The 13,991-nt window shown below is 43.6% G+C and overlaps 1 protein-coding gene across 1 annotated transcript; it reads right to left on the minus strand.

The window, feature by feature from the left end:
• Positions 1–5,250: 5,250 nt before the first annotated feature.
• LOC310738686 (uncharacterized protein) lies at positions 5,251–11,182 on the minus strand. Its single transcript, XM_083563879.1, has 2 exons — positions 11,087–11,182; positions 5,251–7,293 (listed from the first exon to the last, which is right to left on the minus strand). The coding sequence occupies exon 2, from the start codon at positions 7,289–7,291 to the stop codon at positions 5,735–5,737; it is 1,557 nt and encodes a 518-aa protein (XP_083420005.1). The 5' UTR covers positions 7,292–7,293; positions 11,087–11,182; the 3' UTR covers positions 5,251–5,734.
• Between the last annotated feature and the right edge of the window lie 2,809 nt (positions 11,183–13,991).

A 13,991-nucleotide genomic window follows, 5' to 3' on the forward strand; every position in this document is an offset into this window, starting at 1 on the left:
ATTTGATTTTCATTTAAAAACTAACAAGGACACTAAAAAGAGCGACTCAGTATTATCCATTATTTCTGATACCTGAACATTTCCTTTTTAGGGAATATTTTAATGATTATACGCACACCTTAAAACAGACCACTTGGAAATTAGAACATAAATGGCGTCTAACTAAATTGATCGCAAATCTCGCAATGAATCCAAACACTACTACTGATATATAAAGCACTAAATAAAATTGTGCCACAGTATCTGAGAGAACATTAGTCCATTATGAATCACCACATCTACTTTATTCAAAAGGTGCAGGCTATTTGTTGGTACCTTAAACACTGAACATTACAGCAGTGAGCATTTCTGTTATATTGCTTTGGGACAATGTTTTGTTAAAAGTTCTATACAAATAACTGTGAATTGACTTGAAATAAACCTCTGTTTATATTTGCAGCTGTGCATTTTGGGAGCTCCACTAAAAAAAAAAAACAACCTTTTTTATATTTTGACACCATTGATCATACTATCCTGCTTTCTAGACTGTTGGAATAAAGGGAACAGCTCTCTCCCATCTTAGTTCCTATTTGATTGATTGCTATCCGTTTGTTGATGTAAATAGTGAGTTCTCCACACTCTCTGAGGTAAAATTTGGTGTTCTGCAAGGATCTGTCTTAGGCCCACTGCTTTTCTCTTTATATCTGCTGCCTCTGGGTGAAATGATATATAAACATGGGATTCGCTTCCATTGCTATGCTGATGATACACAGCTGTATATTTCAGCAAAGCCAGATGAGAGAGATCAGCTTAACAATGTTGAGGTGTGTGTAAAGGACATTAGACAGTGGATGCTTGAAAACTTTCTTCTGATTAACTCAGATAAGACGGAAGTACTTTTACTAGGACCACATGCAGCTAGAAGTAAACTTTCTGATTCCGTAGCATCTCAGGATGGTGTTTCTGTCTTCAGCAGTCAAAGACCTTGGTGTTATTATTGACCTGAGTCTTTCCTTTGAGGCTCACGTGAATAATATCACCAGGATCGCCTTCTTTCACCTTAGAAATATTGATAAAATTAGAAATATGATGTCGTTACAGGATGCAGAAAAACTAGTTGATGTTTTTGTAACATCTAGATTAGACTACTGTAACGCTTTACTGTCTGGGTGTTGGAGTAAGTGCAGAAATAAGCTTCAGTTAGTTCAGAATGCAGCAGCAAGAGTCCTCACTAGATCTAGAAAATATGATCACATCAGCCCTGTTTTAATCATCTACACTGCTCCCAATTACATCTTACACTGATTATAAAATACTACTACTGACGTATAAAGCACTTAACGTTCTCACGCCACAGTATCTGAGTGAACTTCTGTACCAGTATGATCCTCCACGCCTACTTAGATCAAAAGGTGCAGGCTATTTGTTGTTACCTTAAATAATGAAGACTCCAGCAGGGGGGAGCTCCACAACTTGTGTTCAATCTGTCTAAGTTCTCCCACACCACCCCACTGCTGCACCTCCACTGGCTTCCAGTAGATGCACGTATCAGATTCAATACACTGATGTTCACCTACAAGACCAAAAATGGACCAGCACAATCTTACCTCAGAGACCTGATCACATCCTCTAGCACTGCTCGACTGGTACCACCTTCTCTCAGAATGAGAGGTAAGTACACTTCAAGGCTCTTCTCTGTTCTGGCACCGAGGTGGTGAAATAAACTTTCCCTAGATGTCTGTACAGTGGAGTCCCTGAATATCTTTTAGCAATGGTTGAAGACCTACATCTTCCTGAAACACTTTCAATTAGCACTTTCCAAATTTGCAAGAGTTATAGTCTCATTTATCTTAAGTCTGTAATCCAGTGTACCAGTGTAGATTTGTTCGTTGCTTCATTGAGACTCAAAGCACTTTTTTACGTCGCTCTGGACACGGATGTCTGCTAAATGCCACAAATGTATTGAAAAGACATTATACGCCCCTATTTTTTTGTGATCTTCTCAAATCACAACTTTTTCTTTATTAAACAATGGAAAAATATATAATCTCTTTCAGTCGCATGGAAATACAAAAGTATTATTGACTGTTACAACATTCTGTCTTGGAATGCTCAAATACATCAAATAAATTGTAATCATAATGCATAGGAGTGTAACGGTACACAAAATTTGGCAAGTACCTCGGTTTTTAAGTCACAGTTTGGTACAATTTCCGTACAGTTTGGGGGAAAAGAAACGCACTCATTTATTTAACATAATTTTTTATTATTATTAACATTTGTGTACAACAGTTTACATTTTTTAAACAATTTTCAATAAAATGCCTGCTTGGTTAAAAATATATAAAATATTGATATAAATAAAATATATAAAAATAAAAGAATAAATCAAATAAATGCAATACACTTTTTTTATTATATTGATTAAACTGAGTAATTGGCAGTTTTATAACGTGCTACAAATCTCTTTTTCCGCCAAAGTGACACTGAGTTAACTTTTTTTTTTTTTTTTTTACCTTGTCATTGTTTTGAGGTGGAGACTAAACAAACTTGTGGTCCACCACTTAATACTTTGATGACGGAACTTGAACAATGTTCCGCACAAAGTTTGCATTCGGTATACATGTGCACCGAACCTAAAGGCCTGTACCAATAAAGTTGGGTACAAATACATGCACCGGTTACACCCCTACTAATGCATCATCTAGCATTGTATCATTATACCCATAATGCCATTAAATCCGCTCATGGTGATTTGTAAAAATTGAATATCATTCCAGTAACAAGTTTTTAATTAAAAAAATTAAATGCAGGTAGTCCCTGAGTTAAAATGGTTCGACGTACAATTTTTCAATCTTACGATGACAATTTTATTTTATTACAGCATTAAGAAAATGTACCAGCATATGCTCCACCCTTCACTCACGAACCCAGACTCGTCCATGCACCCGCTGCCACATGCAAATATACTGTATTGTTTATGCAGTATGTTACTATAAATTGCTCTTGGCCATGTCTCAACTTATGATATTTTTAAGTTATGATGGGGTCATTGGAATGTATCTCCATCATAAGTCAGGGGTTCAATTACCTCTAATTTGGTAGAATAGTTTTGAGACTAATTTTATAGCACACCAATAGATGGCAGCACAAGGCTGCACTCACAGACACAGGGAGCACCGATCTTCATAATTCATTATGCCAAAAGACATCATCCTGTATACATCGGATGACCACATGTGCCACATATTACCAAGCTGTCCTGACAAGTGGGTTTTTTTACCGGAAGCGACATGATCTCACTTCCGCGCCCACCCTACTCACCAGATTTGGCACATACGAACTTCGCCCTCTTGCCCAAGATGAAGATTCAGCTCAAAAGCCTTTTTTTTTTTTTTTTTTTGCCATTTTGACACCATTGCAGAGATCCTGTGCGAAACGCTGAAGGTCCTTGACATGCTTAAAAAAAGAAGACTTTAAGGACACATTCCAGCAGTGGTAGGAGCGCTGTAGTGCTGTGCAAGGGGACTTTTTTAAAGGTGATAGAGTGGAAATTTAGATATATAAAGTATTTTCTTGTACACAAAGACTAGTCACAAAACCTTTTTGATACCACCACCTCCGGCCTGTACACCACTTTCAGTCAGATACAGTGAGGAAAATAAGTATTTGAACACCCTGCTATTTTGCAAGTTCTCCCACTTAGAAATCATGGAGGGGTCTGAAATTGTCATCGTAGGTGCATGTCCACTGTGAGAGACATAATCTAAAAAAAAAAATCCAGAAATCACAATATATGATTTTTAAACTATTTATTTGTATGATACAGCTGCAAATAAGTATTTGAACACCTGTCTATCAGCTAGAATTCTGACCCTCAAAGACCTGTTAGTCTGCCTTTAAAATGTCCACCTCCACTACATTTATTATCCTAAATTACATGCACCTGTTTGAGGTCGTTAGCTGCATAAAGACACCTGTCCACCCCATACAATCAGTAAGAATCCAACTACTAACATGGCCAAGACCAAAGAGCTGTCCAAAGACACTAGAGACAAAATTGTACACCTCCACAAGGCTGGAAAGGGCTACGGGGAAATTGCCAAGCAGCTTGGTGAAAAAAGGTCCACTGCTGGAGCAATCATTAGAAAATAGAAGAAGCTGAACATGACTGTCAATCTCCCTCGGACTGGGGCTCCATGCAAGATCTCACCTCGTGGGGTCTCAATGATCCTAAGGAAGGTGAGAAATCAGCCCAGAACTACACGGGAGGAGCTGGTCAATGACCTGAAAAGAGCTGGGACCACCGTTTCCAAGGTTACTGTTGGTAATACACTAGACGTCATGGTTTGAAATCATGCATGGCACGGAAGGTTCCCCTGCTTAAACCAGCACATGTCCAGGCACGTCTTAAGTTTGCCAATGACCATTTGGATGATCCAGAGGAGTCATGGGAGAAAGTCATGTGGTCAGATGAGCCCAAAATAGAACTTTTGGGTCATAATTCCACTAAACGTGTTTGGAGGAAGAAGAATGATGAGTACCATCCCAAGAACACCATCCCTACTGTGAAGCATGGGGGTGGTAGCATCATGCTTTGGGGTGTTTTTCTGCACATGGGACAGGGCAACTGCACTGTATTAAGGAGAGGATGACCGGGGCCATGTATTGCGAGATTTTGGGGAACAACCTCCTTCCCTCAGTTAGAGCATTGAAGATGGGTCGAGGCTGGGTCTTCCAACATGACAATGACCCGAAGCACACAGCCAGGATAACCAAGGAGTGGCTCTGTAAGAAGCATATCAAGGTTCTGGCGTGGCCGAGCCAGTCTCCAGACCTAAACCCAATAGAGAATCTTTGGAGGAAGCTCAAATTCCGTGTTTCTCAGTGACAGGCCAGAAACCTGACTGATCTAGAGAAGATCTGTGTGGAGGAGTGGGCCAAAATCCCTCCTGCAGTGTGTGCAAACCTGGTGAAAAACTACAGGAAACGTTTGACCTCTGTAATTGCAAACAAAGGCTACTGTACCAAATATTAACATTGACTTTCTCAGGTGTTCAAATACTTATTTGCAGCTGTATCATACAAATAAATAGTTAAAAAATCATACATTGTTATTGCTGGATTTTTTTTTTTAGATTATGTCTTTGACAGTGGACATGCACCTACGATGACAATTTCAGACCCCGCCATGATTTCTAAGTGGGAAAACTTGCAAAATAGCAGGGTGTTCAAATACTTATTTTCCTCACTGTACCTCCGAACTGCCCAGACACCACACTGACATCAGCATGATGTTGGGAGGTTGTAGCTGAATGGTTAAGTCATTGGGCTCTGAGGTTCATGAGTTCAAATACCAGCCACACCAAGCTGCCACTCCTAGGCCCCTGAGCATGGCGCTTAACCCCATTTGTATAAATGAGATCTAATGTAAGTCGCTCTGGATAAGGGCGTCTGCCAAATATTAAGTAAATATTATGTTTGACCTTGCCCTGAAAAAAAAAATCTGATATTTCCCTACAGTTTTCTCTAAAAAGAACAGTGGAATGTCCTGGATCTCAGCTACATGACGAAGCTTGTGTTCCTGCAAGATCTACTAAAACCCTAAGTTGTGTGCATTCTCTGGTGTTTCATGAGCTTAAGCAGTAGAACTCTTACCACAATCCGAAATCTGATAGGGTTTCTCCTCAGTGTGAACGTGTTGGTGCACTTGGAGATCGGTTTCCTGGATAAAACTCTTCCCGCACTCTAAACACTAATACGGTTTTTCTCCGGTGTGAACCTGTAGATGTTTTCTGAGGTTACCCCTTTTTGTAAAGCTCTTACCACAATCTAAACACTGATATGGTTTCTTTGCGGTGTGGATGAGCTGGTGTTGCTGGAAACTACTATGCGTAGTAAAGCTCTTCCCGCATGCTGAACAGTAATACGGTTTCTGCCCAGTGTGAACGTGTTGGTGCACTTGGAGATTGGCTTCCTGGATGAAACTCTTCCCGCACTCTAAACACTTATAGGGTTTATTACCAGTGTGAATGTATAAATGTGTTCTGAGGTTACCCCTTTGTGTAAAACTCATCCCGCAGTACGAACACTGATACGGTTTCTCTCCTGTATGAGTCCGTAGGTGTTGTATCAGGAAACCTTTCTCTATAAAACTCTTCTCGCACTCTGAGCACTGATACGGTTTCTCGCCCGTGTGAATGCGCTGATGTCGCAGAAGATTAGTCTGGTTGGTAAAGTTCTTCCCACAGAGTGTACAGTGGTACGGTTTCTCCCCCGTGTGGACACGTTGGTGTATTTGGAGGTTAATTTCTTGAGTAAAACTCTTCCCACACTCTAAGCAGTGAAATGGTTTATCTCCAGTGTGAGTGCGCAGGTGTTTCTGGAGGTTACACTTTTGGGTAAAACTCTTCCCGCAGTCCAAGCACTGATACGGCTTTTCTCCAGTGTGAACCCGCTGGTGCTTTACAAGATTGCTGCGCTCAATAAAACTCTTCTCGCACTGTGTACACTGGTACAGCTTCTCCCCCGAGTGAGTGTGCTGGTGCTGCTGGAGATATCTGTGACTCTTAAAATTCTTGCCGCACTGAGAGCACTGATATGGCTTTTCACTCGAGTGAATCCGCTGGTGTTTCTTGAGATTCCCGCTTTGATTGAAACTCTTCCCACAGTCTGAACAATGGTACGGTTTCTCTCCTGTGTGGATGCGCTGGTGCTCCTTTAGAGTGCTTTTCTGACTAAAACTTTTCCCGCAGTCCGAGCACTGATACGGCTTTTCTCCAGTGTGAACCCGCTGGTGCTTTACAAAATTGCTGCGCTCAATAAAACTCTTCTCGCACTGTGTACACTGGTACAGCTTCTCCCCCGAGTGAGTGCGCTGATGCCGCTGGAGAGCGCTTTGACTAATAAAATTCTTGCCGCACTGAGAGCACTGATACGGCTTTTCACCCGAGTGAATCCGCTGGTGTTTCTTGAAATGTCCATTTTGACTAAAACTCGTCCCACAGTCTAAACAACGATACGGCTTCTCTCCTGTGTGGATGCGCTGGTGCTCCTTCAGAGTCCTCTTCTGACTGAAGATCTTGCCACACTCTGGGCACTGGTGAATTTCATTTTTCACTTCTCTATAAGGGGCACTCGTGTGGGAAGTACCAGATAAGCTTTGATGACTACTAGAGATCTCTGTGGATTCCAGATCCTCACATTTAATCACAACGGAGACCATATCTGTTGGAACTAGTGATGTACTTGCAGGGATACATTTTTGTCCTGTAGCTAGTAGGGTAGCAGGAGAAGGCTGGACACCACTCATATCTGGATCAGAAAGAAGCAAAACAGGTAATGGATCAATACGTTTTTTATAAATAAGCTACAAAAAAAGACTTCCTGTTTGAAAAGCAAATGTATATGCAAGTTCTCTCTTTCTTGCTTAAACAACACTGGATATTTCCTGTTATATCTTCAAACATCACACTGTAATCAATACTAACCAGCATTACCGAAAGAAGGATTATTTACTGTGTACAGTGGGTTCATGGTTAAGTGCCAGTTTGTGAATGTAAGGTGGAGCAGGAAGAAACCAGCATTAAGGATTACACACATGCACATGATTTGTATTAATGAGTGTAGTCTTGGTTCCAAGATGGCGGCGCGGCAGTAGCTCGCAGCGGCCGCTCCGGACCCATAATGGTGCTACTCTCACTTTGTAGCCCACCTTACTACAATACATGGACATCAGAGAAACCGGTGTCTCTGTGTACAACCGAAAAACCATGAAAGAACTCAGCAACAACCCAAACAACACCATTAATGATGACCTGCGGCAGAAGCTACGTGACCTCGGCGTGCTCCGAGAACCAGGCTTTCAGTCCTCTGCATCGCCTGCGGCTGACGGGCGGAGGAGGGGGAATCGGAAGCGCTGCGCGAGAAAACAGAAGCGCGGAAAGCGAGCCATCACTACTGCTGGCAAATGTCTGCTCCCTGGACAATAAACTATACTACATCAGACTCCAACAAGCTACTCGGCGTGAGTTCAGACACTGCTGCGTTTTTGTGTTTACGGAGACGTGGCTGAGCGACAGAGTTCCGGACGCCGCCATCCAGCTGGACGGGCTAGCCGCGTTACGTGCCGACAGAAATGCAGCTCTGTGCGGTAAGACTCGCGGCGGCGGTCTGTGTGTTTACATCAACACGGAATGGTGTAAGAACTCTGTGCTTGTTTCTACCTACTGCTCATCGTTGCTGGAGTTTATTGTTGTGAGATGTAGACCTTTTTATTTACCCCGGGAATTCACCACCGCTATTGTGCTCGGAGTGTACATACCACCTAGCGCTAATGCTAAGGAAGCGCTCAGTGTGCTCTACGGGACCATTAGCGGACTTCAAAACTCACACCCTGACGGATTGTTTATAGTCCCCGGAGATTTTAATCACGCAAATCTCAGGACTGTGCTTCCCAAATTCTATCAGAATGTGGACTTTGCAACCAGAGGAGAAAACACGCTGGATGTTGTTTACACAAACATCCGGGGCGCATACCGGGCGAAGCCCCGCCCCCACCTCGGTTACTCAGACCACATCTCTGTTATCTCCAAGACTATCACTACACGCTCCAACCAGAAGCCGTGGATGACTGCCAAGGTGCGTGCGCTGCTAAAAACAATAGACTCTGCCTTCAGAGTAGGGGACAGGGCGGCCTTGAAAACAGCAAGGGCCAAACTGTCCCGTGCCATCAGAGAGGCGAAGCGCGCACACGCCAAGAGAATTCACGGCCACTTCCAGGACAGTGGAGACACCCGGCGCATGTGGCAGGGCATCCAGGCGATCACGAATTACAAGACCACATCACCTGCTTGTGACCGTGACGCCTCCCTCCCAGATGCGCTGAACGACTTCTACGCCCGGTTCGAGGTGCAGAACAACATGGTGGCGAGGAAGACCATCCCTCCTCCCAGTGACCAGGTGCTCTGTCTAACCACAGCTGAAGTGAGGAAAACTCTATGCAGAGTTAACCCACGGACGTCTGCTGGACCATACAACATTCCTGGCAGAGTGCTCAGGGAATGTGCACAACAGCTAGCAGATGTCTTTACTGACATCTTCAACATCTCCCTGAGCAGCGCCACTGTTCCTATGTGCCTCAAGACGACGACCATCATTCCTGTGCCGAAAAAGTCTTCTGTCTCCTGCCTCAATGACTATCGTCCCGTTGCACTCACACCCATCATGATGAAGTGCTTCGAGAGGCTCGTCATGAGGCACATGAAGACCCAGCTTCCACCCGCACTGGACCCCATGCAGTTCGCATATCGTCCAAACCGCTCCACGGACGATGCTATTTCCACAACCCTTCATCTGGCCCTCACCCATCTGGATAACAAGGACTCTTATGTAAGGATGCTGTTCATAGACTTTAGTTCAGCATTCAACACAATCATTCCTCAGCACCTGATCGAGAAGCTGAGCCTACTGGGCCTGAACACCTCCCTCTGCAACTGGATCCTGGACTTCCTGACTGTAAGACCTCAGTCAGTCCGGATCGGAAACAGCATATCCAGCACCACCACACTGAGCACTGGGGCCCCCCAGGGCTGTGTGCTCAGTCCTCTGCTGTTCACTCTGCTGACTCACGACTGTGCACCAATGCACAGCTCGAATCACATCATCAAGTTTGCCGATGACACGACCGTGGTGGGTCTAATCAGCAAGAACGACGAGTCAGCATACAGAGAGGAGGTGAAACGGTTAACAGCCTGGTGTGGAGCCAACAACCTGTCTCTAAACGTTGACAAAACTAAAGAGATGGTTGTTGACTTCAGGAGAACACAGAGTGACCATTCTCCACTGATCATCGCTGGATCCTCAGTGGAGATCGTCAAGAGCACCAAATTCCTTGGTGTTCATCTGGCGGACAAGCTCACCTGGTCACTTAACACCAGCTCCATCACCAAGAAAGCCCAGCAGCGTCTCTACTTCCTGAGAAGGCTGAGGAAAGCTCATCTCCCTCCCCCCATCCTGTCCATGTTCTACAGAGGGACCATTAAGAGCATCCTGAGCAGCTGCATCACTGCCTGGTTTGGGAACTGCACCGTCTCGGATCGCAAGACCCTACAGAGGATAGTGAGGACAGCTGAGAAGATCATCGGAATCTCTCTCCCCTCTATCATGGACATCTACACGCTGCATCCGCAAAGCACACAGCATTGTGGATGATCACACACACCCGTCACACACACTTTTCACACTCCTACCATCAGGGAAACGGTTCCGAAGCATTCGGGCCGCCACATCCAGACTGTGCAACAGTTTTTTCCCACAAGCCATCAGGCTCCTCAACAAAGAACTGAACTGAACTCTCTCTCACACACACACACTTACACACAACTGTGTGACTGATCTGCACAAACCGGACTCAACACCCATCATACATTTCGTTCACCCAGGTTTCAATACCAATCACATTTTTCACGATCGCAAAATGTTTACATGCCGTCTGTTGCTGATTCCGGGACTTGTTATTTTGCACAATATTCTGTCCAAATACTTTGGTTACTGTTAACTCTATTTTTGATTGCTGCTACTGCTGAATTGCACAAATTCTGTTTACATCTTTCTGTTTACACTGCACCTTATTCTGTTACGACAGGTTTTACTGGCGGAGCTATTTCCATTTTTTATTTTATATTTTGTGTATTGTGTATTGTCCTGCACTGTCCTGTGTTGTCCTGCACTGTCCTGTGTTGTCTTTTGCACTGTTTGCACCAGCTGCACACATGCACTTTATGTGGCGAGGATCTTAGTTCTCGGCCCTGTGTCTCTCTGTTCTGTACTGTTTGTTTTATGTTGTTCTATGTTGCACCTGGGTTCAGGAGGAACGTTGTTTCATTTCACTGTGTACTGCATCAGCTATATATGGTTGAAATGACAACAAAAGCTTCTTGACTCTCTTACTCTCTCAAGAGGGCCACAAGAGCAGAGCAGCGAAAGAGAGAGACGACTGGAAGGTGTGCATGTTTGTGTGTATGGATACATGTGCAATAAAAACCTAAAAGTAAAAAAAAAAACTCATGAAGTTTGCGCTCTTGAAAGAGCTAGTGAAAGTCCTCACCGCCATCCAGCAGACAAAATATCAGGCCGTTCTGGAGGTCCAAACAGAGCAGGCCCTGATCAACAGCCAGGCAGATTATCAGGAGCTGCTCCAGAGCATGCTGGAGAAGGAGACAGCTCACATTAAACTCACCCTTGTTTACAGTGCATCCAGAAAGTATTTACAGCGCTTCACTTTTTCCACTTTTCCATTTTGTTAATTTACTACTTTTTCAAAAAATTTATTACATTTATTAATTTCCTCAAAATTCTACAAATAATACCCCATAACGACAACGTGAAAGAAGTTTGTTTGAAATTTTAGCAAATTGAATAAAAATAAAGAATGGGGAAAAAAAAATCTTACATAAATATCAATCAATTGCTCCTTTAGCACCAATTACAGCCTCAAGTATTTTTGAGTTTATTAATACAAGCTTGACACCTATTTTGGGGCAGTTTCTACCATTCTTCTTTGCAGAACCAAGCAGGGCCACTCAAGGATATTGACAGAGTCGTCCATTAGCCACAAATTTTTTATCTTGGCTGTGTGCTTAAGGTTGTCCTGTTAGAAGATGAACTGTCGCCCCACTCTCAAGACCCAGAGCACTCTGGAGCAGGTTTTCATTAAGGAGTTCTCTGTACATTGCTGCATTAATCTTTTAGACTAGTCTCCCAGTACCTGCCGCTGAAAAAACACAGTATGATGTTGCCACCACCATGCTTCACTTTAGGGATGAAAAACAGCTCAGTGGTTAAGGCATTGGACTTTGAAACGGAAGGTCACATGTACAAATCCTGCCACCACCAAGCATGCTGGGCCCTTGAGCATGGCCCTTAACCCTCCCTTGTTCAGTTGCAAGTCGCTCTGGATAAGGGCGTCTGCCAAATGCCGTAAATGTAAAATATAAATTGGATGGTTTTGGCCAGGTGACGAGGGGGTGCCTGGTTTCCTCTAGACTTACCATACAGGCCTGATTGGTGGGGCGCTACAGAGATGGTTGTTGGAGCTCTTTTAGAGTGACCATTGGGATTTTATGCACTACCCTGACTAAGGCCCTTCTCCTGCAATCACTCAGTTTGACAGGGCGGCCCACTCCTGGTGGTTTCAATCAACTAAATTTATTTTAATTGATTCCAAATCAAGTTGTAGAAACATTTCAAAGATGATTAGTGGAAACATGATGCACCTGGGGTCCTATGTACGTGATTGTTTTTAAATATAAAAAAAAAAAAAAAAAAAAAAAAAAAAAAAAGAAAAATTCCCTGGTGGGCTAGTGGTTTGGATGCGGCGCTCTCACCGATGCGGCCCGGGTTCGATCCCCGGTCAGGGAACTAACCCCGACCATTAGGGTTGCATAAGCCTTAGTGCCGGTCCCAAGCCCGGATAAATAGGGAGGGTTGCGTTAGGAAAGGCATCCAGCGTAAAAACATGTGCCAAATCAAACATGCGGATGGTCCGCTGTGGCGACCCCTAATGGGAGAAGCCGAAAGAAAGTTATATTTAAAAACTATTTTTTATATTATATATAATTTGCAAGATTTCAAACAAATTTATTTTTAAAATTGTCATTATACGGTATTGTTTGGAATAAGGCTGTGACATAAAAAGTGAAGAAATTTGAATACTATTCTAATGCACTACGTGTTCCTCAAACTATTAATCATGAAGGTGGCCAATGTTGGCGCAGGCACTTTACAAGCTACCACTTCTATTGGGTAAAGTGCAACTCGCAGCCAACAGAACATCATCACTGACCTTTCATTAGGTTGGGCAGTCTTTCACATTCTCCCAAAAGCTTCACAAAGCTTGCGTGAAATGGCTACTGAAGTTGTAACAGAACTTGTAAATGGGTCGTAAACAGGGGTCCATTCCTATAACCTTCTTCTTCTTCTTTCGGCTTCTCCCATTAGGGGTCACAACAGCGGATCAGCCTTCTCCAGACCCCCCTATCCTCTACATCTGCCTCTTTCAAACCAATGACCTGCATGTCCTCCCTTACCCTATCGATAAACCTCCTCCTTGGTCTTCCTCTTTTCCTTCTTCCTATTCTCAGCATTCTCCTACCGATATACCCCGTGTCCCTCCTCTGCACATGTCCAATCATAGTCCACGGAGACTCCTGTCTGACCTTGTCCGTCAACCTGTCCATCACCACTGCAAACAGGAAAGGGCTTAAAGCCGATTCTTGATACGGTCCAACCTCCAGCTTGAACCAGTCTGTCGTTCCTACTGCACATTTCACTGCTGTCACACTGTCCTCATACATGTCCTACACCACCCTTACATACTTCTCTGACACACCAGACTTCCTCATACAATACCACAACTCCTCTCTCCACCCTGTCGTACGCTTTCTCTAAATCCACAAACACAATGCAACTCCTTCTGACCTTCTCTATACTTCTCCATCAACATTCTCAAAGCAAATAAGGCATCTGTGGTGCTCTTCCTCGGCAGGAAACCATACTGTTGCTCACAGATGGTCACATCTTCTCTCAGCCTGGCTTCCACTACTCTTTCCCATAACTACATGGTGTGACTGATCAACTTTATTCAAATGTAGTTACTGCCATTCTGCAATTCTTAAAAAAAATGGTACCAGCACACTCCTTCTCCATTCCTCAGGCATCTTCTCACCTTCCAAAATGCTGTTGAACAACCTGGTTAAAAACTCCACTGCATCTCTCCTAAACATCTCCATGCTTCTACTGGTATGTCATCTGGTCCAACCGACTTTCCACTCTTCATCCTCTTAATCGCTGCTCTCACTTCCGCCTTACTAATCCTATCCACTTCCTGCTTCACATCTCCACACCATCCAACCTTCTCTCTCTCTCATTTTTCCTTATTCATCAGCTGCTCAAAATACTCCCTTCATCTTCTCAACACATTTCCATCTCCATCCTTTATTGCTCTAACTTGC

The sequence above is a fragment of the Silurus aristotelis genome, assembly GCF_946808225.1.
Source record: "Silurus aristotelis genome assembly, chromosome: 2".
NCBI classification, from domain to species: domain Eukaryota; kingdom Metazoa; phylum Chordata; class Actinopteri; order Siluriformes; family Siluridae; genus Silurus; species Silurus aristotelis.

Bases quoted from the DNA above. Each gene is read 5' to 3' on its own strand.
- LOC310738686 (XM_083563879.1), bottom strand. From the start codon at position 7,291: ATGAGTGGTGTCCAGCCTTCTCCTGCTACCCTACTAGCTACAGGACAA.